Below are 23,638 nucleotides of genomic sequence, written 5' to 3' on the forward strand. Positions count from 1 at the left end.
ATCATTGCAGTGGCAGTGGTCTGGTCACTGCACTGATTCTATAGGCCTTTCGACCACTTTTCGGTATAAAGTGTTATTTAACTTTATGGTAGGTAGATAACCTTATAAATAAATAAATAAACCTTAGTTCTAATCTTAATTATAGTCCTTTTTGTATAAATATATGTTTTATTTATTTTGTATGAGAAGCTGTATAATAAGCAACACCTTTGCTAATACTGAGAAAAAAGTTAAAAATACGTTTCAATACACGTAATGTGCAAATAAACCATCATGAATTAAAAAAATATTTAAATATTTATAATAGTAAATAAAACCAAAAATGTGTTCTTAAAATAATATGGGTAAATAAAACTTAAAACTGGCTAAGTTATAACAATACTAAATCATATGAAAATTAATAAATAAAATATAAGTGAGAAGCTATAAACAGAACACTGTAAAATGAATCGTAGCTTCAATGGCAGACTTACTTGTCAATGTTGATTTCTGTAAATTTTATTGAAATAGCGATTATTTTATTTTATTCAGCTTTAAAAGTAGTGGAAACTGTCGTAGAAATTTGGGTTAAATAAAATTGGTGTTTGGTGTGGTGATCAATTGTGATATTAGTGTACATTCGGCCAATGAGTATCATAGACGATCGGTAACATTATCTTGAATCGATTTAGCTACGAAAATACTTGAAGTTTACCGTGAATACATTATCGCTATGTCAACAAACTCATGAGCGTGTAATTATCTAAAGGTGAGGACTTCTGATGGTAGCCATTAATTTTGAACAGGTGCATAAGTGCACAAGTTCGAAAACCATTTCTGTGGTGTCCCTTGAGCTAGGAAATTAAATTATTTTATAAACAGCTATAGATGCACTTGACCGTATCAATTATTATTTCATATTATATTCCAGCCTGAGTTGGTAAGTTTTATATTTATGTTTATGCTTGGCATATCAGATTTGCCTCTATTCAACAGTTAGTAGTGCATTAATTGATTAGACTGCTTATATTTTTTACTGTACAATTAGCGCTAATGGGCACTGTCCAATTTGCCAATTTTTTTATAGTCTACTTTTTTAGAATTCTCTTAATTACTTCTATTACAGTTAATTAATCTCATGGCATATTATTATTTACACCGCTCACTGCATTCTCTGCCATGGATCTGTGAACACATTTATTTGACTGAGAAATAGTTAAATGTTTTTATTTCCTTGAAGTTATTTTACGTCACACAGATATTTGATTGTGCCCATTATACTGTGAGTTGTTTGAATATTGATGACACTATGCAGCTATTCAAATGACGTGTGAATCATAGTAAACATGTTACTCTGGGTGTAGTCAATACTCTAATTAACCTAGTTTGGATGTACATAATTAACATATTGTTGTTCTGCAAGGGAACAGTGTCACTAAGTTATTCTCTGAAATAGCATTCTATGTAAATTACTTGTGCAAATTGTTGAGAAATTTAAAATCAGTATTCATATTTTGTGACACATATTTTTTGTTTTCTTGGAGGTACAAAATTATTCAAGGTGGGTTCTAGTTTATTTGTTTCAAAGATATCGCTTAGCATTTAAGTCTATCTGAGTTGTGCTGTACCAACTTTTTGTTTCCTGTAATGTTCATTTTGTGTGATTTAAAATAAAATGTACATATTGAGTAGATGGCATGAACCCTGTTCAGGTAATGCAATATGTATTTGAATACCACTGTTCTTTTGTGGATCTCCAACATTTGCTGCATATTATCAACAAAATGGTAACAAATCTTTTGTAATCCAGTATAATCAATGTAGCTCGCTTCAATAGTAATATTCATAAACATAATGCCACAATACGGTCTACATTTCCTAAGCCACAGCCGTAAGAAGTTTCCTCTGTAAACGTTACATTATTCAATTTATGTTAATGATTAGATGCTGTAGTAATGTTTGTATCACAAAATTCATACAGCATATTGAGTATCTCTGACCTTGTAGCCTATTAGCATTCATATTTCACACAACAGATGTGACGAGATAAAGTAGTGTGTCACATAACAGTTGTTTGGTTGTTAGTGTAATAGCCAATAATTGTTCGTAATTGAAATCTTTATTGAGGTAGGTTGTTTGTTCATCAATATTCCATTCCAATCAATGTTTTTTCCGTAGTAAAGTTCATGTGAATATTTATTGATTATTATTTTGGTACCCAATTATTTAGCTTTTAGTTAGTTGTCTCTGTACTTTAAACTATGCAATAGAATAATTTTACACAATAGCGACATCATGTATTTGTCAGCTTCAGAGAAACTACAATATTGAAAATCCTACTTTCTCAGACCTAATTTGTAGTGTGTTTTTAAAGTATGACTTGATATTATTGGATAAGGGCTACTGGCACTAAGCGCTAGGCTAAACTAGAATAACTCAGTGTAAGTAAGTCCAGTGGCCTAATTCACGTATTTTGACTGTCAAGATCTCGCTGACGTTCAGAAGTCGTCCCATTGAAAAACAGTTCTAAATCCGTATTCACAAGGGTCATTTTTATAGAACGATTACTCGATAGGATCGCAGCGATTTGTTGTCATTGACATTTTGTTACGTCGTCCCATTGAAAAACAATTCTAAATCCGTATTCATAAGGGTCATTTTTAAAATGTAAATATTCCTCTCAATCATCCAGGAGCAACGATGTCTCTGGAGCGCGAGGGCGCAGCGCCCATGCCGCTGCCGCTGCCGGCGGGCGGCTCCAGCGACCCGCGCTCGCAGCTGCTGCAGGAGATGCGAGAGCAGAACTTCGACCTCATCCGCTTCGCCTCGTACCGGACCGCCTGCAAGCTCCGATACGTGCAGAAGAAGTGCAACTGTGAGTGGTTTGAACTTCTTACATCGTTCGAACGTCGAGTTAGTGGCCACCATAGGCGTATCCAGGTTCTGATCTTGGGAGGGGCAAGTTATACCCAGCTTCTAGCCTGTGGGAGGGCAAGTCATATCCAGTTTCTGGTCTAAGAGGGGGCAAGTTATACCCAGCTTCTGGCCTAGAGGGGGCAAGTATTACCCAGCTTCTGGCCTAGGGGGGGCAAGTCATACCCAGTTTCTGGCCTAGAGGGGGCATGTCATACTCAGCTTCTGGCTTAGGGGGGACGTTTGACTTAGCTTTAGCTCCTATAAAGTAGGGGGGCAGAGTTATAAAGTGACTTACAGGGGAGGGGGGGGGGGGGGGCTGCCCTCCCTTCTCCCATCTACAAAGTCAAAGTCAAAGTCCCTTCTCCCATCTACAAAGTCACAAAGTGACTTCCAGAGGGGGGAGCAGCTGCCTTCCCCTATCCTCCTCTAGTTAAACCCTTTGCCAGCATTTAAAAAGTATGTCAATTGACTAATGATGTCAACTAACCCTACCTTATTTGTTTCAGTGCACGTGATAGACATATGGAACGTGATAGAGGCGTTTCGCGAGAACGCTCTCAACACATTGGAGCCTACAGCTTGTGTCAACGTCACGCGACTAGAGACGCTTGTATCGTCACTATACCACAATTTGAACAAGCGCCTGCCGCCGGCGCACCAGGTGTCCGTCGAAGCCTGCTCCGCGCTACTTCTCAACTGGCTATTATCCGCCTACAGCACCGGGTGAGTGACACAGATGTGACGTCACGCGGGAGACGCCACAACTTGAACAAGCGCCTCTCGCCGGCGCACCAGGTGTCCGTCGAAGCCTGCTCCGCTCTGCTCCTCAACTGGCTTCTATCCGCCTACAGCACCGGGTGAGTGACATAGATGTGACGCGTGACGTCACGCGGGAGACGCTAGCTTGTGGCCACCACGACCTGGACAAGCGCCTGCCGCCGGCGCACCAGGTGTCCGTCGAGGCCTGCTCCGCTCTGCTCCTCAACTGGTTACTATCCGCCTACAGCACCGGGTGAGTGACACAGATGTGACGCGTGACGTCACGCGGGAGACGCCACAACTTGAACAAGCGCCTGCCGCCGGCGCACCAGGTGTCTGTCGAGGCGTGTTCCGCGCTACTTCTCAACTGGCTACTATCCGCCTACAGCACCGGGTGAGTGACACACTGGCGGGACGCGTGACGTCACGCGGGAGACTCTAGCTCGTCGCCACCACAACTTGAACAAGCGCTACTATCGCTACCTCAATGCTTTTACCGGCGCGATCATAGGCTAATGATAGGTCGCGCGGTCTGTCATAGGTCGCTGCATACAACAGACCCGTCTAATATTTCTTTGTTTATATTGTTACAGGGAAAATGTGGGCAAAATAAGGGTGTTCTCAATCAAAGTTGCTCTAGCAACTATGTGCGCTGGCAAACTAATGGACAAGTTGAGGTGTATGTATTCCTTGCAATTTGAACTTTAACTTCAAACAATAAGAACTTTATTCATTCGCGTTTTCTCTTGCAGATATATTCTCTCAGCTCTCGGATGGCAATGGACACCTACTTATGAAGAGGCTATCGGATTACCTAAGAGAAGTGTTGGCGTTACCAGCCGCTGTGTATGAATCGCCTTCGTTCAGTTATAACGACTCGCTAGCCTTGTCTATATTCAATCAGGTGAGTTTCTTTGTTTTATTCTTAACTTAACAGTTATAATATTATCGTTTTTAAACCGTAAACTATATTTTTAAACGGTAAAATACCAGTTGGTTACGGCTTGAAATCCTGAGGATGATATTTTTTTTTGTGATGAGAAAAGCGAGCGCGAAAATGACTATTTATTTTATTTTATTTATTTAATGAGCAACATAATAAGCTTACAGAAAACCCAAAGCGCTTACATGTTTAGACTAAAGGACAAATCTTTGAACATGAGGCCTCCTCAACCAGACTGGCTAAGTTGGGTAGTGTTTCCCAAATCTTTCATTTGCTTCTAGTAAATTAGATAAAATTCGTACTTCTTTAGAAGATACTAAATAACCTGATGATGATGATTGAGATAAAAATGGATCTTCCTAAAAACTGTATTATCAAATCCTCCATTTGCCTCTAGTGAATAAGAAAAGGTCGTGCATTGGAACCAAATGAGGGTTTTCGCGATTGAAAAATCTGACAAATGCTGCATGATTGGTGGATTTTGACATTTATCTGTCAATGTCATGTCAAAAATAACCAATCATGCAGCATTTGGACCTCGCGTCTACGTATTGCCATCTGGTGGATTTTTCAATCGCGAAAACCCTCATTGACCTGAATCAATTGAAAAATAACCTGTTATTATTGTTACAGAACGTGAAAATAACTGTGAATGATTTCCTGGACACCCTTATGTCAGACCCTGGGCCTCCGTGCCTGGTCTGGCTTCCGTTGCTGCACCGACTCGCCAGTGTCGAAAATGGTAATGGTATTGTGCATTTCTTATCTATTTTACTAGTCAAAGAGCTATTTAAAATTGACTTGGACGCCATTTCTCAACACTTATGAATCACCCTAAAAAACTGGATTTAGAAACGAGTGTAAATTCAAGCCAATCACAATTTTGAAGGTTAACCAACTACACTGTGCTACGTCCCGCGTCGCGTAGCGTGGGAAATCTTATTTCAATATTATAATGCAAGTACCTCAAACTGTCGTGTAACGCGTTACTGTGCACTTGCGCAGTGTCAGTGTGATATTCCAGGCGTATTTTCAATGTAAGAATGAAGTTTAGACCAAATTATTTTTGCAAGTTTGAAATAGGCTTTTAAAAAGGACTTTTACACGTTCCAGTATTAACCCTACCGCTGCTTCGGGACAATAAATAGGCCAGTGCTGAGAAGAAGCATCGCAAGAAACTCAGTCTGTAGTATGAAATTATTGGCAGTGCGTCTGTCGTGCGTTGCTAAAGTCGCCTAAATGTGAAAGTGCTCTTAATCTGCGGCCTACCGTTACGTGACGGAGCTCATTGCAGTGCGTCAACGGCTGTCAAACCATTTTCCGATACCGGTACCGATATATTATCGATACTTTCCTCCCCCAGTGGTTCACCCGCTAGCCTGCAGCGCGTGCCCACGCTCTAATACTGATACCGATACTTGTTATTTTTTTCTCTAGTGGTACACCCGCTAGCCTGTGGCTTTCGCCGGCAGGTTAAAGTCGCCTAAATCTGATAGCGCTCTTAATCTGTGGCATACCATTAGTACCGACGTGACGGAGCTCGTTCTACGTCAGCTGTAATCAGACCATTTCTGATACCGATATGTTATCGATACCAATATGTTACTTTTCTCCTCTAGTGTTAGCCTGTAGCGCTCGCCGGCAGGTTAAAGTCGCCTAAATCTGATAGCGCTCTTAATCTGTGGCATACCATTAGTACCGTTACGTGACGGAGCTCGTTCTACGTCAGCTGTAATCAGACCATTTCTGATACCGATATGTTATCGATACCAATATGTTACTTTTCTCCTCTAGTGGTTCACCCGCTAGCCTGCAGCGCGTGCCGCCGCTCCTCGCTGACCGGCTTCCGGTACCGATGCACGCGCTGCGCCAACTACACGCTCTGCCAGGACTGCTTCTGGCGCGGCCGCGTGTCCGGCACACACACCAACGAGCACGAGGTCAAGGAGTACGCCGCTTACGTAAGTCTGTCGCCATAACAACAATGTTAACAGCAATATTGTGTTCCGGTAGTTAGAGGTAAGATAGCCAGTTCCTCCGTGGTTGAGGATTCCGGGTAAAGCTCGCTTCCACCTTCGGCCTGATCGTCACTTACCATTAGGTGAGATACAGGCCAAGAGTTTTCTCGTTGTGGATAAAAAAAAATTGTCTCTTTCGCTCAAGACGGCATCTCGCTTTGTTTGAGAGGGATGGATAGATAACTCTTGTTACATAGGCAAGGTCTTAGGCCTATTAAACTTTTACCTCTCAGGCAGATTACAAAACTAAACATTCATAGAACTAACTCTTCGGGCGTTTCTCTAAGAATTAGAGTGCCCCAGGGCTCAATACTGGAACCATAGCTCTTCCAATGTGCTTAGTGCGAGTTTTCATAGATCGTTTTTGCTAGCGAGGGCGTCAAAAAATCTATGAAGATTTTAGTTCTCTAAAGTATCTACAAGGGGTGCTGTACAATCTTTCATACATTTCATAACATTTTTTACGCAGTCGCTAGCGATGACGTTTCGTGTAAACTCGCACTGAGCACTCTGATTAATTATGTTCCCAAGGACATGTTAAGGGTCACCCTTTTTTTGTTATGAAGTTTTTAAGTGCCAAAATATTAATCAAACAAAGCTGAATAAATATTTTTAATTTTCAGAAGTCCCCGTCGAAGCAGATAGGCGCGACTCTCCGCAAGTCGTTCCGCTGCGTGCCGGAGCGCGCGCGGCCGCAGCTGCCGCGCTACCCCGACCAGCCGGAGCGGACGCTCAACCTCAGCCACATAGTGTGAGTGCGGCTTTAGTGTTGTTCCTTTGATAGCCAGTATAGTCTGGTCCGTGAGCACGTAGAATTTTGTCCAATGACCCCAAGCTACCCATCTTTATCGCTCGCGCGTAACTATGTTGCTATCGCGCTCGCACACTCACTGCGGGTGCCAGTCGCACAGTCGCGACAGCAATATAATTACGCGCGAGCGATAAGGATGGGTAGCTATGGGTCATTGGACAAAATTCTACGTGCTCACGGACCGGGCTTTAGCAGTTTACACCGGCACGTCCACATTGGAGTGTGAGTTGAAGCCTTGTTCACACTACATTATTCTGACGTTATTACACCAAGTACGCAAGTGTGCGATTTAGTATTTTAGTCGAATTGGTACCTTGACCAGCCGGAGCGGACACTCAACCTCAGCTACATAGTGTGAGTGCGGCTTTAGTGTTGTTCCTTTAAACAACCAGTACTATACCAGTGCGTTCGTATTGGACCGTGAGTCTAAAGCCTTGTTCGCACTACATTAGTATTTTAGTGGATGCCGAAGCGGACGCTCAACCTCAGCCACATAGCGTGAGTGCGGCTTTAGTGTTGTTCCTTTGATAGCCAATAGCAGCCGGGACGTCCGCATTGGATCATATGTCTACAGCCTTATTCACACTACATTATTCTGACGTTATTACACCAAGCGTGCGATTTAGTATTTTAGTCGATTTGGTACCCTGACCAGCCGGAGCGGACGCTCAACCTCAGCCACATAGTGTGAGTGCGGCTTTAGTGTTGTTCCTTTGATAACCAATAGTAAACTACACCGGCACGTTAACTTTGGATCGCTCGTCTACACACACTACATTAGTATTTAAGTCGAGTCGGTACCCTGACCAGCCGGAGCGGACGCTCAACCTCAGCCACATAGTGTGAGTGCGGCTTTAGTGTTGTTCCTTTGATAGCCAGTATAGTCCGGTCCGTGAGCACGTAGAATTTTGTCTAATGACCCCAAGCTACCCATCCTTATCGCTCGCGCGTAATTATGTTGCTATCGCGCTCGCACACTCACTGCGGGTGCCAGTCGCGACAGCAATATAATTACGCGCGAGCGATAAGTTTTAAAATCAAAAGTAGCCATGGTGCTCTGTGTCGCAGTATTTTCAGTATTTACGACAGTGCACTCAGCTTGGGCACAAAAATGTTCTATTTGTTCATAAATCTCTTTAAATAAATCGCAATATGATTGTACTTCTTCGAGAACTTTACCTTTTATGTTACTTAGCTTAATTTCATCTAAAATTACTAACATACATTCGTCAAAATCATTGCGTAATTGACTGGCCTCATTTAATTTTCGTTGTAAATTATCTTTAGTTCTTTTAGCATAACTTAATTTTAACAAATCTAGAGCCATTTTCAGTTTCGTTGTTAACGAAGCGTTGAATGGCGCGCCCGGAGAGGCTTAGTTCAAACGATCATTGCAAACATTGTGATAGGGATAGAGACATGCGATTTTTGGTTTTACAAAGATAGTACGATAGAGAATAATACAAAGTAATAAAAACCACCGGATATAGGGGCATTTTTTGGAGAAATTTATCAAATAACCAAAAAAACACGAATTTAAAAGCAATTTTTTTTCAAAAAGTATCATTTTTTATTATTTGTTGGCCTTTTTTGTGTATTTTATGTGTTTTTTTAGTATCGCCTGTTATTTAGCATTATTACTGTTTTTATTTTATCAGGATATACCGCTTAGTTTAAAAGTTATTACGTTTTCTTTACAAAAAGAAATTTTTTCTTGATTACTTTTGTTATAGACCGAAATTAAAAAAGTGGTTTGAAAAATGTATAATATGTATCGAAGCTATTTTTTAAAATATTTTGTTTGAATTCATTAGATATTTGCAGCAAGTTACAGATTTAATTACTGCTAAAAGTTCCCATTTTAGCTAATTTTGAATTTCGAACTTGCAGAATATAATAAATACACGGTTTTAAAAGTAGCTTAGATATGGCTTTAACTATTTACAAACCACTTTTTTATTTCGGTTTGTAACAAGAGAAATCACGAAAGATTATCTGTGGCGCAAGTTTTAGAGGGGTAAGTAAGCTCCTTAAATATTTTTGTTACTATTACTTAAAAAAATAGATTAAAAATGTACTCTTCGTGCTTTTTTCAAAGCAAAATCTTTTACACAATCGTTGATATCAATTTGTATCTCATTTTCAATTGCCAGTATAGCTAGATTTGTTAGTCTCAACGTAGACATAGTCGACCTTTTTTTTTTCTTGTTCATGCAATGTTTTTTTTCTTATCCGCCGCCCCCTTTCATATGCCGCCCGGGGCCATGGCCCCCCCTGCCCCCCCCAAGCTACGCCACTGGGGAGAGTGTCGTTTTGACAGTTTTAAAAAGTACGTCAATTGATTGGTGGTGTCAAATACCCTATTACGCGCGAGCGATAAGGATGGGTAGCTAGGGGTCATTGGACAAAATTCTACGTGCTCACGGACCGGGCTTTAGCAGTATACACCGGCACGTCCACATTGGAGCGTGAGTTGAAGCTTTTCACACTACATTATTCTGACGTTATTACACCAAGTGTGTGATTTAGTATTTTAGTCGAATTGGTATTCTGACCAGCCGGAGCGGACGCTCAACCTCAGCCACATAGTGTGAGTGCGGCTTTAGTGTTGGCTCCTAAACAATGTAGGCTAGCGGCGTGGACCCGTCGTAAGTCCCCGTCGAAGCAGATAGGCGCGATGCTCCGCAAGTCGTTCCGCTGCGTGCCGGAGCGCGCGCGGCCGCAGCTGCCGCGCTACCCCGACCAGCCGGAGCGGACGCTCAACCTCAGCCACATAGTGTGAGTGCGGCTTTAGTGTTGTTCCTTTGATAGCCAGTATAGTCTGGTCCGTGAGCACGTAGAATTTTGTCCAATGACCCCAAGCTAACCATCCTTATCGCTCGCGCGTAATTATGTTGCTATCGCGCTCGCTCACTCACTGCGGGTGCCAGTCGCACAGTCGCGACAGCAATATAATTACGCGCGAGCGATAAGGATGGGTAGCTTGGGGTCATTGGACAAAATTCTACGTGCTCACGGAACGGGCTTTAGCAGTTTACACCGGCACGTCCACATTGGAGCGTGAGTTGAAGCCTTTCACACTACATTATTCTGACGTTATTACACCAAGTGTGTGATTTAGTATTTTAGTCGAATTGGTACCCTGACCAGCCGGAGCGGACGCTCAACCTCAGCCACATAGTGTGAGTGCGGCTTTAGTGTTGGCTCCTAAGTAATGTAGGCTAGCGTAAGTCCCCGTCGGAGCAGCTATAGGCGCGACGCTCCGCAAGTCGTTCCGCTGACACATAGTGTGAGTTCACTAATGCCATCGCCATGACAGTCCGCGTGACCTGTCATTGGCCTATGATCGCGCCGGCAATGGCGATCTGCACGCGTTGGTGTGGCTGAAGCTTAAGAAAGACCTACGTGAAACTCGAGCGGAAGTCTGCATACTTCATCATCATTTCAGACACAAGACTGCTAAACATAGGTCCATTGTTGTCCAGTGATTTCCACATCGTCCGGGTGTTAGCGGCCTGTATCCAGCGCCTTCCTGCTACCTTTATGAGGTCGACGGTCCACCTTGTGGGCGGACGTCTCACGCTGCATTTTCCGGTACGTGGCAACGAGTTTGCGTTAGTAGATCAGCGTCGCTAAGGAAAAGTCGCGTTTGAAAGCTCACTAAAAAGTCAACTGATTTGCGTGTTCAATACCTTATTTTTTCGTATAACTTTTGTATCCATGTGATTCAGTCAAAGTAGATGTCGTATAAGGCACTTAAGGCAGAGATAAGCGAGCTGGTTAGAATGAGGAGTTAAGGTCAAAAGAGAAGGTTCATTTTCTACGGACGAAAAACCCAGAATCGATTTGTTTTTTTGGACCATCTCTTTTTCCCTTTTGCCTATGGTAAACTAGAGGGGGTCATCCTCCTAAAACTAAATGACCTAATAATAATGATGATTTATATTCTACAGCCCGCCATCCCCGGTGCCAGCACACAACGGGTTCCCAGAATATGCACCGGGATACGTCAACACAGGCTCCTTAGACTCCCGGTCTTCCCGCTCCACTCACCGCAGCATCGCGGAACATCTGTCCCGGGGAGGAGACGACGAGCACCGGCTCATAGCGAGATACGCTGCGAGATTGGCCCATGAGAATAGGACTATGGTGAGTGACAGATTCCCAGAGAACAGAACTAAGAAGTCAGGTTCCCAGAGTGCAGAAATGTCTCGCATCTTTCCAAACGGTAAGAACTATGGTAAGTGTTAGGCTCCCATAGTACAGAACTATACAGAGTGTCAAGCCCCCAGAACGCAGAACTATGGTATCAGGTTCCCAGAATGCAGAACTATGGTGAGTGTCAGGCTCCCAGAATGCAGAACTATGGTTAGTTTCAGGTACCTAGAGTACAGTGGGCTGAGTGTGAGTTTACATCAAACGCGCTCACTATTTACCACGTTTATAAAATGTATGAAAATTTTAGTTTTTGAACGTTTCCCGCTAGGGGCGCTGTACAATCCGCCATACATTTAATGTCATTTTTTGACGCGCTCACTAGTGAGCCCTCAGAACGTGTTGGTCGCAAATTTAATGGATCTGGAGATTTTGGTGAAAAAGCAAGCAAGCAAACCTTATTATACGAAACTGATGATCTGAGCTAATTTGCAACCCTTATTCTGGAAAAAAATCACGAGCAACTTTTGATCAGGGACATTATTTAATAACCGTTTTTTTACTTTCACAGCCCAGAGCAGGAAGGTCCGCGTCCTTGACACCTGAACTGGTAAATATCACTCCCAAATCTCTTAAACTTATCGTTCTACATTTAGCTATAATTTAACTAAACATCAATGTGTCAGGGCCGTTCGTCGTCCGAGGGTTCCGAAGTGGACGCGGCGAGGCAGCAGCGCGAACTGATATCCCAGCTCGAAGCCAAGAATAGGGAGATCATGAGGGAGATCGCCAGGCTCAGGTGCGAGACGTTTTATTGTTTTTATTTTGGTATCGATTTCTATTGAATTCAGTAATCTGGATCAACTTGGTAGTAGAAATGATGTCATAAAAAGGTCAATCTACCATTTATATGGATTATATTCACTGTTGTATTAATCCGCTTTTGAGATGTGCGAGATTTTTGTTACTCATGCCATAGTGCCCACATTCGCATTTTATTACTGAACTGTAAATGTCATCATCATAATAATAATTATTGAAATTGAAAAAAAATATTGTCAGACCAGGGTCCATAATCGTGTTAGTAACAATTTTCACTTAGCCTATGTTAGTAACTTAGTAAGATACAAATAATAAATACGAAGCCGCTTACATAGCACTGGAGACGTGCAAGCTAAGCCAGCGCCCCAGCAGCGGCGTTCAACGTGGTAAATATTGGAACTAATAGAATCCAGTATTGATACTACGAGTAGCTCCCTCTTGACAACGTCATAGCTGGGACGGTCCAGTGGCGGGTGAAATCTGTTGTTTGACAGTTAATAAATACAGACTATGTATACACAGGCGACAACAGGAGGCCGAGGCCAGCGCAGGCGCGTCAGGCACGCCGGGCTCCGCCCCCCCGCTAGTGTCAGAACTGCGAGCGCTGCGCCAGCGCAAGGACGAGCTGGAGGGCCACCTGTCCTCGCTGCAGGAGTCGCGCAAGCACCTCATGCAGCAGCTCGAGGGGCTCATGAGGATGCTCAAGGTCAGTGTCGGAGCTGCGAGCGCAAGGACGAGCTGGAGGGCCACCTGTCCTCGCTGCAGGAGTCGCGCAAGCACCTCATGCAGCAGCTCGAGGGGCTCATGAGGATGCTCAAGGTCAGTGTCGGAGCTGCGAGCGCAAGGACGAGCTGGAGGGCCACCTGTCCTCGCTGCAGGAGTCGCGCAAGCACCTCATGCAGCAGCTCGAGGGGCTCATGAGGATGCTCAAGGTCAGTGTCGGAGCTGCGAGCGCAAGGACGAGCTGGAGGGCCACCTGTCCTCGCTGCAGGAGTCGCGCAAGCACCTCATGCAGCAGCTCGAGGGGCTCATGAGGATGCTCAAGGTCAGTGTCGGAGCTGCGAGCGCAAGGACGAGCTGGAGGGCCACCTGTCCTCGCTGCAGGAGTCGCGCAAGCACCTCATGCAGCAGCTCGAGGGGCTCATGAGGATGCTCAAGGTCAGTGTCGGAGCTGCGAGCGCAAGGACGAGCTGGAGGGCCACCTGTCCTCGCTGCAGGAGTCGCGCAAGCACCTCATGCAGCAGCTCGAGGGGCTCATGAGGATGCTCAAGGTCAGTGTCGGAGCTGCGAGCGCAAGGACGAGCTGGAGGGCCACCTGTCCTCGCTGCAGGAGTCGCGCAAGCACCTCATGCAGCAGCTCGAGGGGCTCATGAGGATGCTCAAGGTCAGTGTCGGAGCTGCGAGCGCAAGGACGAGCTGGAGGGCCACCTGTCCTCGCTGCAGGAGTCGCGCAAGCACCTCATGCAGCAGCTCGAGGGGCTCATGAGGATGCTCAAGGTCAGTGTCGAAGCTGCGAGCGCAAGGACGAGCTGGAGGGGCTCATAAGGACGCTCAAGGTCAGTGTCGGAGCTGCGAGCGCAAGGACGAGCTGGAAGGACTCATGAGGACGCTCAAGGTCAGTGTCATAAGCGGGGTTATGCACAGACAAGTTGTCTGTTATCTGAGACTTGTGGGAGTGTGATCTTTGGAAACATGATCGTGACATAATGCTTAACTCAATCCCAACTAATATTATAAATGCGAAAGTAACTCTGTCTGTCTGTCTGTCTGTTACGCTTTCCCGCTTAAACCTCGCAACCGATTTTGATGAAATTTGGCATAGAGATAGTTTGAGTCCCGGGAAAGAACATAGGATAGTTTTTATCCCGGTTTTTGAAACAGGGACGCGCGCGATAAAGTTTTTCTGTGACAGACAAAATTCCACGCGGGCGAAGCCGCGGGCGGAAAGCTAGTACAACATACATCTATTTCTGCAATTTATTACACCGATCTTGTCGCGACAAGGATAAATTCCGATAAAATTCCGTTCTTTTAAGCGAATTCAAATTGTGTGACAGATATCACACAATTTGATGTTGTTTCGTTTCGCCGCTCTAGCAATGCATACCTATGCCACGTTAGCGGTGTCATGTACATACAACACATCAGCCGAATCATTTTCTTTGCAAAATATCTCTAATCCCAACTACTTAAGATCCAACAACAAATTCACACAGGTAGTTATAGTATAACCTCGTAAGACCGAAGAGCAAATTTTGTCGACTTCTAAGTATCGCCGAATGTGCTTTCAGAAGAACGAACAATTTGAAGTCCTAAACGCCGAGCACTTCGAGTAAAAAATTTTCTATGTTAGAGATTTTCTTTTGCACCCATATTTTCAGGGACCCTATATAATAGTGCATAGAGCTTATTTTAGGTAAAAAATAATAAAAAAATGTTTTCTCTTAAAAGAACATTCGGTATTACAGACTTTAAAAAGAAAAAGTAAATAAATTGTATTTTATACTTTAAAGTAAAACATAAATGTAACCTCCTTAATAAATTAACACTACATAAAGATACAATAATGATATAAATAAATGTAACTGAAAAGGCACAAGTATTTTAATTTTATTTAATGTTTCATTATTAGTACTTTTAAAAGTACTATCGGTTTTATAACATACAATAATGATAGGTTTGTATGTATAAGAAGTAAAGTGAATATTCATGTTAATTATAATATTTCTTAAACTAAAAATCAGAACGTTCTCATGGTAAATTTTCTCAATCATATCATAATTTTAAAAGTCCAATATTCAATCCATCTTAATAGAAAAAATATACAAAAATAAAACTTTCACCATCAAGACCGAATGTTCCTTGCAAAGAACTATTATTTTCAAACGAAAAAAGATCTTACAAAACTTCTTCGAATTGGTAAAAATTTTTTTTTGCTTGTTTAGCAGTATTTTAACTTAAATTATACTGGTTAGTTTTTCAATTAAACTACGTTTACGTGAAGAAAAAAAATTAATCGTACATCACGTCCTCTCGAAAGAACCACCTTGTCAGAGAAAAATGATAATTTGACAGTGACATTTTGTTTTTTTTACATTAATAAGTTCGGATACCTGATTTTGAATACTTTAAGCCATAGACTATTACTCTTTTTATTCAATAGGCGCGAATTTTTAAACTTAAAATTATCGCTAAAGTTTTAGTTCTTCTGAGGGCACATCCGGCGATACTTACAATTCACCTCCGAAAATGTCTCGGCGTTACTGACTACAAAGTTTCAGTTCCTTCTGAGGCACATCCGGGCTTACGAGGATAATAAGAAATAAATTCCCAATTTTTTATAGAATATTTTTATTTAAGTCAAGAAATAAACAAAAAGTCACCATTTATTCAGTCTCGCTTTAAAATTCAATTTGCGACATGTAGTTTTAACCCTGCCACTGCTTCAGCAAGAAAAGAATTTTAGTTTAAAAAAATATCCCACTGCTGAAGAAAAGCAGCACAAAAAACTCAGTTACTATCAGTCTACATTTCTAAGATTTTAAATTTTTATGTTCATGAATAATCTTCATAGAAACACGATGAATTAAACTCAATCATTAAATAACGTTATTTCTGACCGCAATTTTGAAAAAAATATGCTTTCATTTATTCTTGCTTCGTGAACGTGGCTACTTGCCTGGAAATTAAGATTTGATCATTAAATAACATCTTTAATGCAACTAAAAATCTAGCAGACTATTTAAATGTGTTCATGTAAAAATGTGTTGTTTTTGCATTCATTCATTTTGTCTCATGGAAAAACTTCATCGCGCGCGTGCTTGTCCCTTTTTGAAAAACCGGGATATAAACTATCCTATAGGGCTCAAACTATCTTTATATCTTTTATATATCAAAATCGGTTCAGTATTTTAAGCTTGAAATTGTAACAATTAAAGAGCCAGAAAGTAAAGAAGTATTATTGAAAGTAGTCAATTAGGTATGGTATAAAAATATGACTGTATTGCCCCTTCAAAGTCAAACAGGATTGACTTACCAGCATCGCCATCACATTGCATTTTATTGGTGTTTGAGAGAGGTCTTTCTTGACCGAAGCCCCCATGACGACGGCCAAGGCGATGAACGCCATAAGTATGAATGTAGTGAATTTCATTTTGAATGAATTGTCAAATAAGTCTGTTATTCGCCGAATGTATTGAAGCATTTTATACTCGATAGTTTGATAGAAATATGAACATTAATACAGGTTGTTGCAAAATTGGTGGTACCTACATCGTCACTTATGGTATCTGGATATCTAAAAAAATGAATGTATTTCATTGATAAAATGGCGCGATAAACTTTTATCGCGCCATTTTATCGATTTTACGCGATACGCCCATACATTTGACGTCTAAAATCACCGATAATATTTTATTACGACGCGCATCTTAGCCCGGCTGGAGGTCCATAGCATTTATCGTCGTCTCTTTAACTCACTAAAGAGTGTGGTGCTATTTGTAATAGAGAAAATATTCTGTGTTTTCCTATAATAGCACAATCCCATTCTTTTTTTAGACCTGAATTATTGAGATTAATATTATTTTTCTACGACACACTATTCGTCTGTTTATTTGATTTAGGGCTGATTTTTCAATCGTCAGATAACTTTTAACTGAAGAATAACCTTGTCATTTTGACATATTTCCCATACTAAAACTGTCATTGTGCCAAAATTATTATTCAATTATAAGTTATCCGAGGATTGAAAAATCAGCCCTTAGAACCCGATGTAGAAGATACAAACAAAGGCAAGTTTTAAAACCCCCTTAATTTAGTTTTTATGTCGTCTTCAATATGAAACGCATTTAAAAAATATAATTTTAATATGTTCTGAATTTCTGAGTCGTTTTAAAATTATTTTTTATTGAATACATAACTGGATTTCATGCGTGAAATTGTTTCATTATTTGCTTTAAAATCCAAAATGGAAAACAATCTTTTTTTTAAATTATGAGTAAGATACAAGAAAATATAATTCACTTTTTATAAGGCATTGCTTATATGTACACATCGATAGTAGTTATGTATCGATATAAATAATAAATAATAGCAATTTGGACAATTTTACACAGGCAGCGCCATCTAGCCCCAAAGTGTTATGGGTGCCAGCTTTGGTTATAAAATGTATCAATACATTGCTCCGCGCCAGACGTCTTAAACCTTGCATCTCACCATGAAGTTCACAATTTTCTTGATGGTGACCTTAACCCTTTACATGGGCATCGTTTCGGAGGATTCAGAATCAGAAATAGTTATAAAACCCAACTGTGTCACCACCTGCCACTGCCGTCCTTTCGATGTGACAGAAGAACCACGTGTGGAGTTTCCAAAGCCCAACTGCGTTCCTACATGTTACTGTCGTCCTCTTAAAGGGACAACGGCGTACTTCCCGGAGCCAAATTGTGTGCCGACCTGCTACTGTCGTCCTTTGAGAAGAACAACTGTGGAGTTCCCCAAGCCAAATTGCACGCCCACTTGTTTTTGCCGTCCTTTTGATACACCCCCAGCATAAATGTATAAATGGTAGATGGTTTATTTATCATTTTTTGTTTTGCGTCCTACCTATAATGAAACGTATAATTAGTTCGTAATCTCGTATTATTTAAAGTAAAGTTAAGCACGTACCTACCTAGTCTATCTGGCACTTAGTACTACATGGTTAGCCAGCTTTACGCCCTAAGCTTATTAAAAAAATGAGTAATATGGATAAGAGTCCATAAAAATAAAAATGTAAGTAGGTACTAGTCTTATTTGAACACTGATCGATATTTAGATTAAAAGACAGCAGGTTCTTACATATAATATTTTAATTTAATTATACATACGATTTTCTGCCAAAATATAATATCAATAGCTGGATGAATTAATGTTGTAAATATGTATTACAAACAGCGGTCGTAGTAACGCTATTATTTGCCGAGACACGCAGAGATGCTGTCGATAGCATCAAGGACGCATTTTGCGCTGGGTTCTGAAACAGCAAAAATACAGGATTTATACGAGTAGCAATATGCCGGACATCAAACTATAAGGCTGGTTTCAGAGTAGCCAGTGCGTCACAAAAGCGCGCGCATGGCCGGAGGACCCTGTGAAACGAGTCTTACACCCGTATTCACAAACGATAATTGCTTAAGTGATGCAGAAAATCTAACACAGCGTTGTATTCAATGCTCTGTGATTGGTTCGTGTGTGGCCCTGTGCGTCCGTGCGCACTGTGAGACCTTATAGTAATGTTTGTGAATACGGGCGTTAATATCGCGCGTATTTTTTTGTATGGTCGAAAGGACGCGTCTCAAATAAGTTTGGGAACCAATGACCTAGTGTAATTTTAAGCGCGCGCGTGTGGTCAAACGCTTGACTCTAAAATCAGCCTAAGGGATTATTCCACTTTGTTCACCTGGGTGAAGAAAGTGCAATTTTTATTGTCCTCATTTTACCTCGGAACCATTTTCATCTAGCTTCATTTTCCAGGTGAATTGAGCCGACTAAAGCGGTGTTCACCTATGAATTAATTCACCTAGGTTAACAGATGCGATGACTTGGTGAATCAATTCCTAGGTGAGCAAAAACTGCTTTAATCGAATCAATTCGAGGGAAAACTTGGCTTGAAATTAAACGAATTGGTCGCATAACAGCCACAAACAAACAGACAAAATATGTATTTGATTGATACTTTCACGTAATCTCTGGCAACTAACGTCATGAATGACTTTAGCTGTTAAATTGTAAGGAATCGTTGCAATAAATATGAATTCAATAATTACTGTCTTGGAAACATTGCACCGCCTCTTTAACGGCTCCCACGATGCAATCGAGGACGTTTGTGTATTCCCCCGAAGAATAAGACGCCCCCATGGCGACCGCCAGAGAGAAGACGAAAACGACACACGTAGCGAACTTCATGTCGACGACGAAGATTTCTTGATACTTGACGAACTCTGTCAAATGACTGATACTACCACCCAACCGACTTGAGCCTTTATACTAATTGAAAATCCAAAATATGCGCTAAATATTCAACTTTCATTGATAAGGTTTATTGTAATTTGCTTTTTATTACTATGAATGTATAACGTTATAGTTACTAATTCCTTGCAATGTGGTATTTCTAATAAACAATAATGTATTGCATTCAGGAGATTCCTATTTCCTATTCCTACGTTATATTGTTTTACTTGATGAGTGTCTTGGCTCGTGTAAGGACTAGAATACCAATTGCGATACCGGTTTCGCATTGCTTAAAATATACAGGGTGTCCCGTAATGTAACGTCAAGCCGGAACTGGGTGTTAAGGCAAGTTGTGCTGGTTATCAGAAAAATATAAAAAAAAATCTATGTGGCATATTTTAAAAATAATAGGCATTTAAAAAAAATCAAAAATTTCTACTCCAGGTGACGGTCCTTTTACTCGTGTTGCCACAAATCTTCACTTTTTCCAAATTTTTTTTTTGTTATGTAACCCTGAATAATGCTTCTCTAAATTGTTATCAAAATTACAAAACCAGCTGCTCCAACTTGGATGAAAAAAATACATTATTCCCAAAAAAAATATCAAATTAAAAATTTTGCCAAGTTTAAACTGACTGTACTGAAAAAAAAATTGTACTACGTGAGTGTGGCAAGTGACGTCATAATTTGGCGCATTTAGTAAGGATTCCAAAATGGTATAACACTTGGTAAATTTTTGCTGTAATTGTCGACAATTTTTGTTTATTGGAAATAATCCCGTTTTTAACTTTATCTACCTTGGTTAAAAATGTTATTCTAATGTGCCCAAAATTCAAGTTTCTGGCTTAAGTGAGGTGGAGAAGCCATTTTAAAAGGTATGAGCGGGACGGAGAGGGCCATCTTACCAAGCAGGGATGTTATGGATATCCGTAACCGTAACCGAAACTATCGGATATCCGAAATAAAAAAATATCCATTACCGTAACCGAAACTGATTCAAAAGTTACGGATAGTTTCGGATAAAAGCCAAACTGCAAAACTCTATGAAATCTGCAGTATACACGCCGCAGCTGCAATGCCGCGCTGCCGATTTCATAGTTTTGCAGTTTGCGGTCTGCGGCCCGTCTTGGAATTGTACCTTAAATCTTAATATTTGTTACCAATTTGTCTGGCATTCGCTGGCACCATCTAATATGCCAGCCTGTTTTACCTGTATCNTATAACCTCAGTATGAAAGTATATTATGTATTCAATACTTTAAAACGAGACGATGGCCGTTGGGGCAGAAAAGTTCTCGAGTGGCGACCACGGGCTGGAAGACGAAGCGTGGGCAGGCCGGGCAGGCCTCCTACTAGGTGGACCGACGATCTGGTAAAGGTCGCGGGAAGAGCCTGGATGCGGGCAGCGCAGGACCGTGCATTGTGGAAAACCTTGGAGGAGGCCTTTGTCCGGCAGTGGACGTCATTTGGCTGAAACGAACTAACTTTAAAAATCATTATCTAAGTTATACTCTTACTTAAGTCACTCTCAAAAAGGCTTATGCCCGTTTTTACCATCAATCCCAAAATTTTAAGTGACCCATATGAAAACAAAATTCCTGTTATGTGTTACCATAGGGGTCACTTAAATTTGGGATTGATGGTGAAAATGGACATTAGTCCAGTTAACCTGTGATAGAGCTAAATATTTTTTTATTTCTTAAGGAGATAAGCAACAAACGATCAAAAGTCTATGATAGGAATCCAACCCATCGTAGACTTCAATTCTTGAATGGAAATGACTTGAGTGTCGCGTCGTTTTATGATAAGGATGTTTGTTCAAAAACCAACCGACGCCCGTTTTCACCATCAATCCCTAATTTTTAAGCGACGCGACGCCTATGGTAACACCACAGTAGCTCATATATTTACTGTGGTAACACATAAATTATTTTTTTTGTATGAGTTTTGCCAATGTAATTAGGCTTTAGGCCCCGTAACATAATATAATTTAGATTTCATTTAGATATTTTATTAAATAAAACAGAGTTTAGACAACAAGTAACTTATTTAAATAGTGAGTAAGGGTGTGGTTACGAGCAAACAATTGTATGTATCGCACAAGATTCATCACCAGCGGTAGTATATGCAAACCACTGTCCTCGTTAGCATTGGTGATGATGTAGGTTGGTTCTTCGGGGTGGTAATCCCTCAGAGACGTCAATGCGTCGGACGGTTAGTAATATGTTTCGTACAAATTAAAAATTAATATTAGTCCTGTTTACCCCTCCTGTTATACAGGGTGGAACTTTGTAATGCCACCTAGAGGGAAAGTACTCTTAATATTATAGATAGATCAATTTACTCAAAGAAAACATTCCTTTATTTTTGGAAAGAAAGAGAACTGCATTCAAAGATTTCCGATTTTTTTTTTCGAGAATTCACCACCATACCATAAACTTTTCTGTAAATAATTAAAATAATTTAAGATTTCATGGTTTTCTTTTCATTTCATTTATTAAGTTTGTTAAAGAGATTTCATCCTTATAATTAACCCTTACTTAAAGATCGATGCAATAAAAATACAGGATGTAATATTTAACAGATAATAATAATATGCTCCAGGGGTGGAAGTGTTAAAGGGCATAACGCCGCGAGTAACTTCGGAGAAAGCGCAGCACACCTCTCTACACCCCTGAGCTGGCAGACGCCAATGTTGCCCCTCAGTCCGGTCCATACGACCCATGACGCCAGGGAGGGCCCATTTAGTCGCTGGCTAGTCACCGCCTGCCATTTTTTCAGTCAGAGACTATGAACCAGGCAGGTGTCCCGTAGTCTCCATCCATAGCCCAGTAACCAGTCCCACCATCCTTCATCCATAACCCTAGTCCATTCTTCAATAACTGCAATAGCTCCTGTGCACAGGCTGGGGATGGTCTCTGGCTACATGCCATGATATAGTCAGAGACTAGATCCAGCATGTGCACCACTTTCACTTTTGTCGATTATTTTGCGCTTTGAACGGCCTCTACGTGTTGGATCTGTATCCCCACGCAAGCCTTATAAAGGACCGGGCCACTTTTGACCCGTGAGCTCCAAAGCGTACAAACATAATAATAATAAATAAATCTTTGGACAATTTCACACAGCGCCAGTTAGCCCCAAAGTAAGCAACTTAATGCTTGTGTTATGGGTGGTAGCTTAGATTTTAGTTGGTTCGATTTTCGGGTGTGGCAAGCAAATTTTTGGAACTCTTTGAATGCAGTTCTATTTCTTTTCAAAAATAAAGGAATGTTTTATTTGAGTAAAATTTTCTATCTACAATATTAAGGGTACTTTCCCTCCAGGTGGCATATCAAAATTCCACCCTGTATTATGCTTGTGTTAGGAGTGGGTTCACCACTACAGTCCAGCGGACGGGGTTCGAACTATCGACTCGAATAGGCAGTGCGACACCGCACTGACACCGTCCTGCATTTCCTCGCCTAGTTCTTGCAACTCACGAAGGCGAGTGAGGTTTACTTGTGTGTGTACGTATACATGCACCAGTGGCGGATTTACAGTTTTGCCGCCCGTAGGCTAGGTTGGGGTTGGATCTTTATTTAACTTTTATCTTCTGAAATCGAGTAAGCGTCATCTGAAATCTGCCGCCCCTAGGACGCTGCCGCCCCTAGGCCGCGGCCTATACGGCCTATTGACAGATCCAGGACTGACATGCACGATAGTTAGTGTAATGTCTACCAAAACTTGAAAAACGAACAGTAGCGAGCCACCACTCATGTAAAGCTCTCTCGCCTTCGCGAATCGCAACAACTATACTTGCCTATGACCATTGTGGATTAACATGTTTGATGATATTTCCGTTGCCTCAAGTGATTTCCCACTGGACGTTTTGACTCGCATTGGTTTTTTTATTACCTATTGCATTTGAGGTATGTAAAATTTCATTCAAACTAAAGCGTAGACATAGCTGCTGTAAATAGTGTAAGCCTGCGTAGACCACCGACTTTTAGTTGGTGGATAGTTGGGTCGGGCTGTTAATCATGTCCTGTATAATTTGCACCCCCAATTTAGAAATTCTATACAATCCCTAGTCAATGTGTAGAATGCCTGGGGCGCGTAGGCAATGTATGTAAAGTTATAAATATTATTTTTCAATAAATACTTTACCTAGGCAGTGTATGTAATTCCTAGGCATTGTATAGAATACCAGCTGGTCCACCGGCAATGTGTAAAGTAAACAGATTTTGGCCTGTTTTGATCGTAT

General features: G+C 41.3%; 1 protein-coding gene across 2 annotated transcripts in view; it reads left to right on the forward strand.

Moving 5' to 3' along the window:
* The first annotated feature begins 461 nt into the window (after positions 1 to 461).
* The window catches only part of LOC114354316 (dystrobrevin alpha), a 40,427-nt gene continuing 17,250 nt past the window's right edge, over positions 462 to 23,638 (forward strand). Inside the window, exons 1-13 of one of the 2 annotated variants that reach the window (XM_028306630.1) lie at positions 462 to 748; positions 2,672 to 2,854; positions 3,402 to 3,618; positions 4,248 to 4,333; positions 4,407 to 4,558; positions 5,231 to 5,339; positions 6,392 to 6,558; positions 7,239 to 7,366; positions 11,380 to 11,575; positions 12,153 to 12,191; positions 12,268 to 12,380; positions 12,926 to 13,022; positions 13,136 to 13,820. In XM_028306630.1, coding sequence (XP_028162431.1) covers positions 2,680 to 2,854; positions 3,402 to 3,618; positions 4,248 to 4,333; positions 4,407 to 4,558; positions 5,231 to 5,339; positions 6,392 to 6,558; positions 7,239 to 7,366; positions 11,380 to 11,575; positions 12,153 to 12,191; positions 12,268 to 12,380; positions 12,926 to 13,022; positions 13,136 to 13,324 — 1,668 coding nt within the window. In that variant the 5' untranslated portion in view covers positions 462 to 748; positions 2,672 to 2,679 and the 3' untranslated portion in view covers positions 13,325 to 13,820. Of the gene's footprint in view, positions 749 to 2,671; positions 2,855 to 3,401; positions 3,619 to 4,247; positions 4,334 to 4,406; positions 4,559 to 5,230; positions 5,340 to 6,391; positions 6,559 to 7,238; positions 7,367 to 11,379; positions 11,576 to 12,152; positions 12,192 to 12,267; positions 12,381 to 12,925; positions 13,110 to 13,135; positions 13,821 to 23,638 lie in introns of those variants that run through there. The other variant, XM_028306628.1, reaches the window with a different exon arrangement.

Source organism: Ostrinia furnacalis, unplaced genomic scaffold (assembly GCF_004193835.3).
Source record: "Ostrinia furnacalis isolate ACB-3 unplaced genomic scaffold, ASM419383v2 OfSCF2039, whole genome shotgun sequence".
NCBI classification, from domain to species: Eukaryota; Metazoa; Arthropoda; class Insecta; order Lepidoptera; family Crambidae; genus Ostrinia; species Ostrinia furnacalis.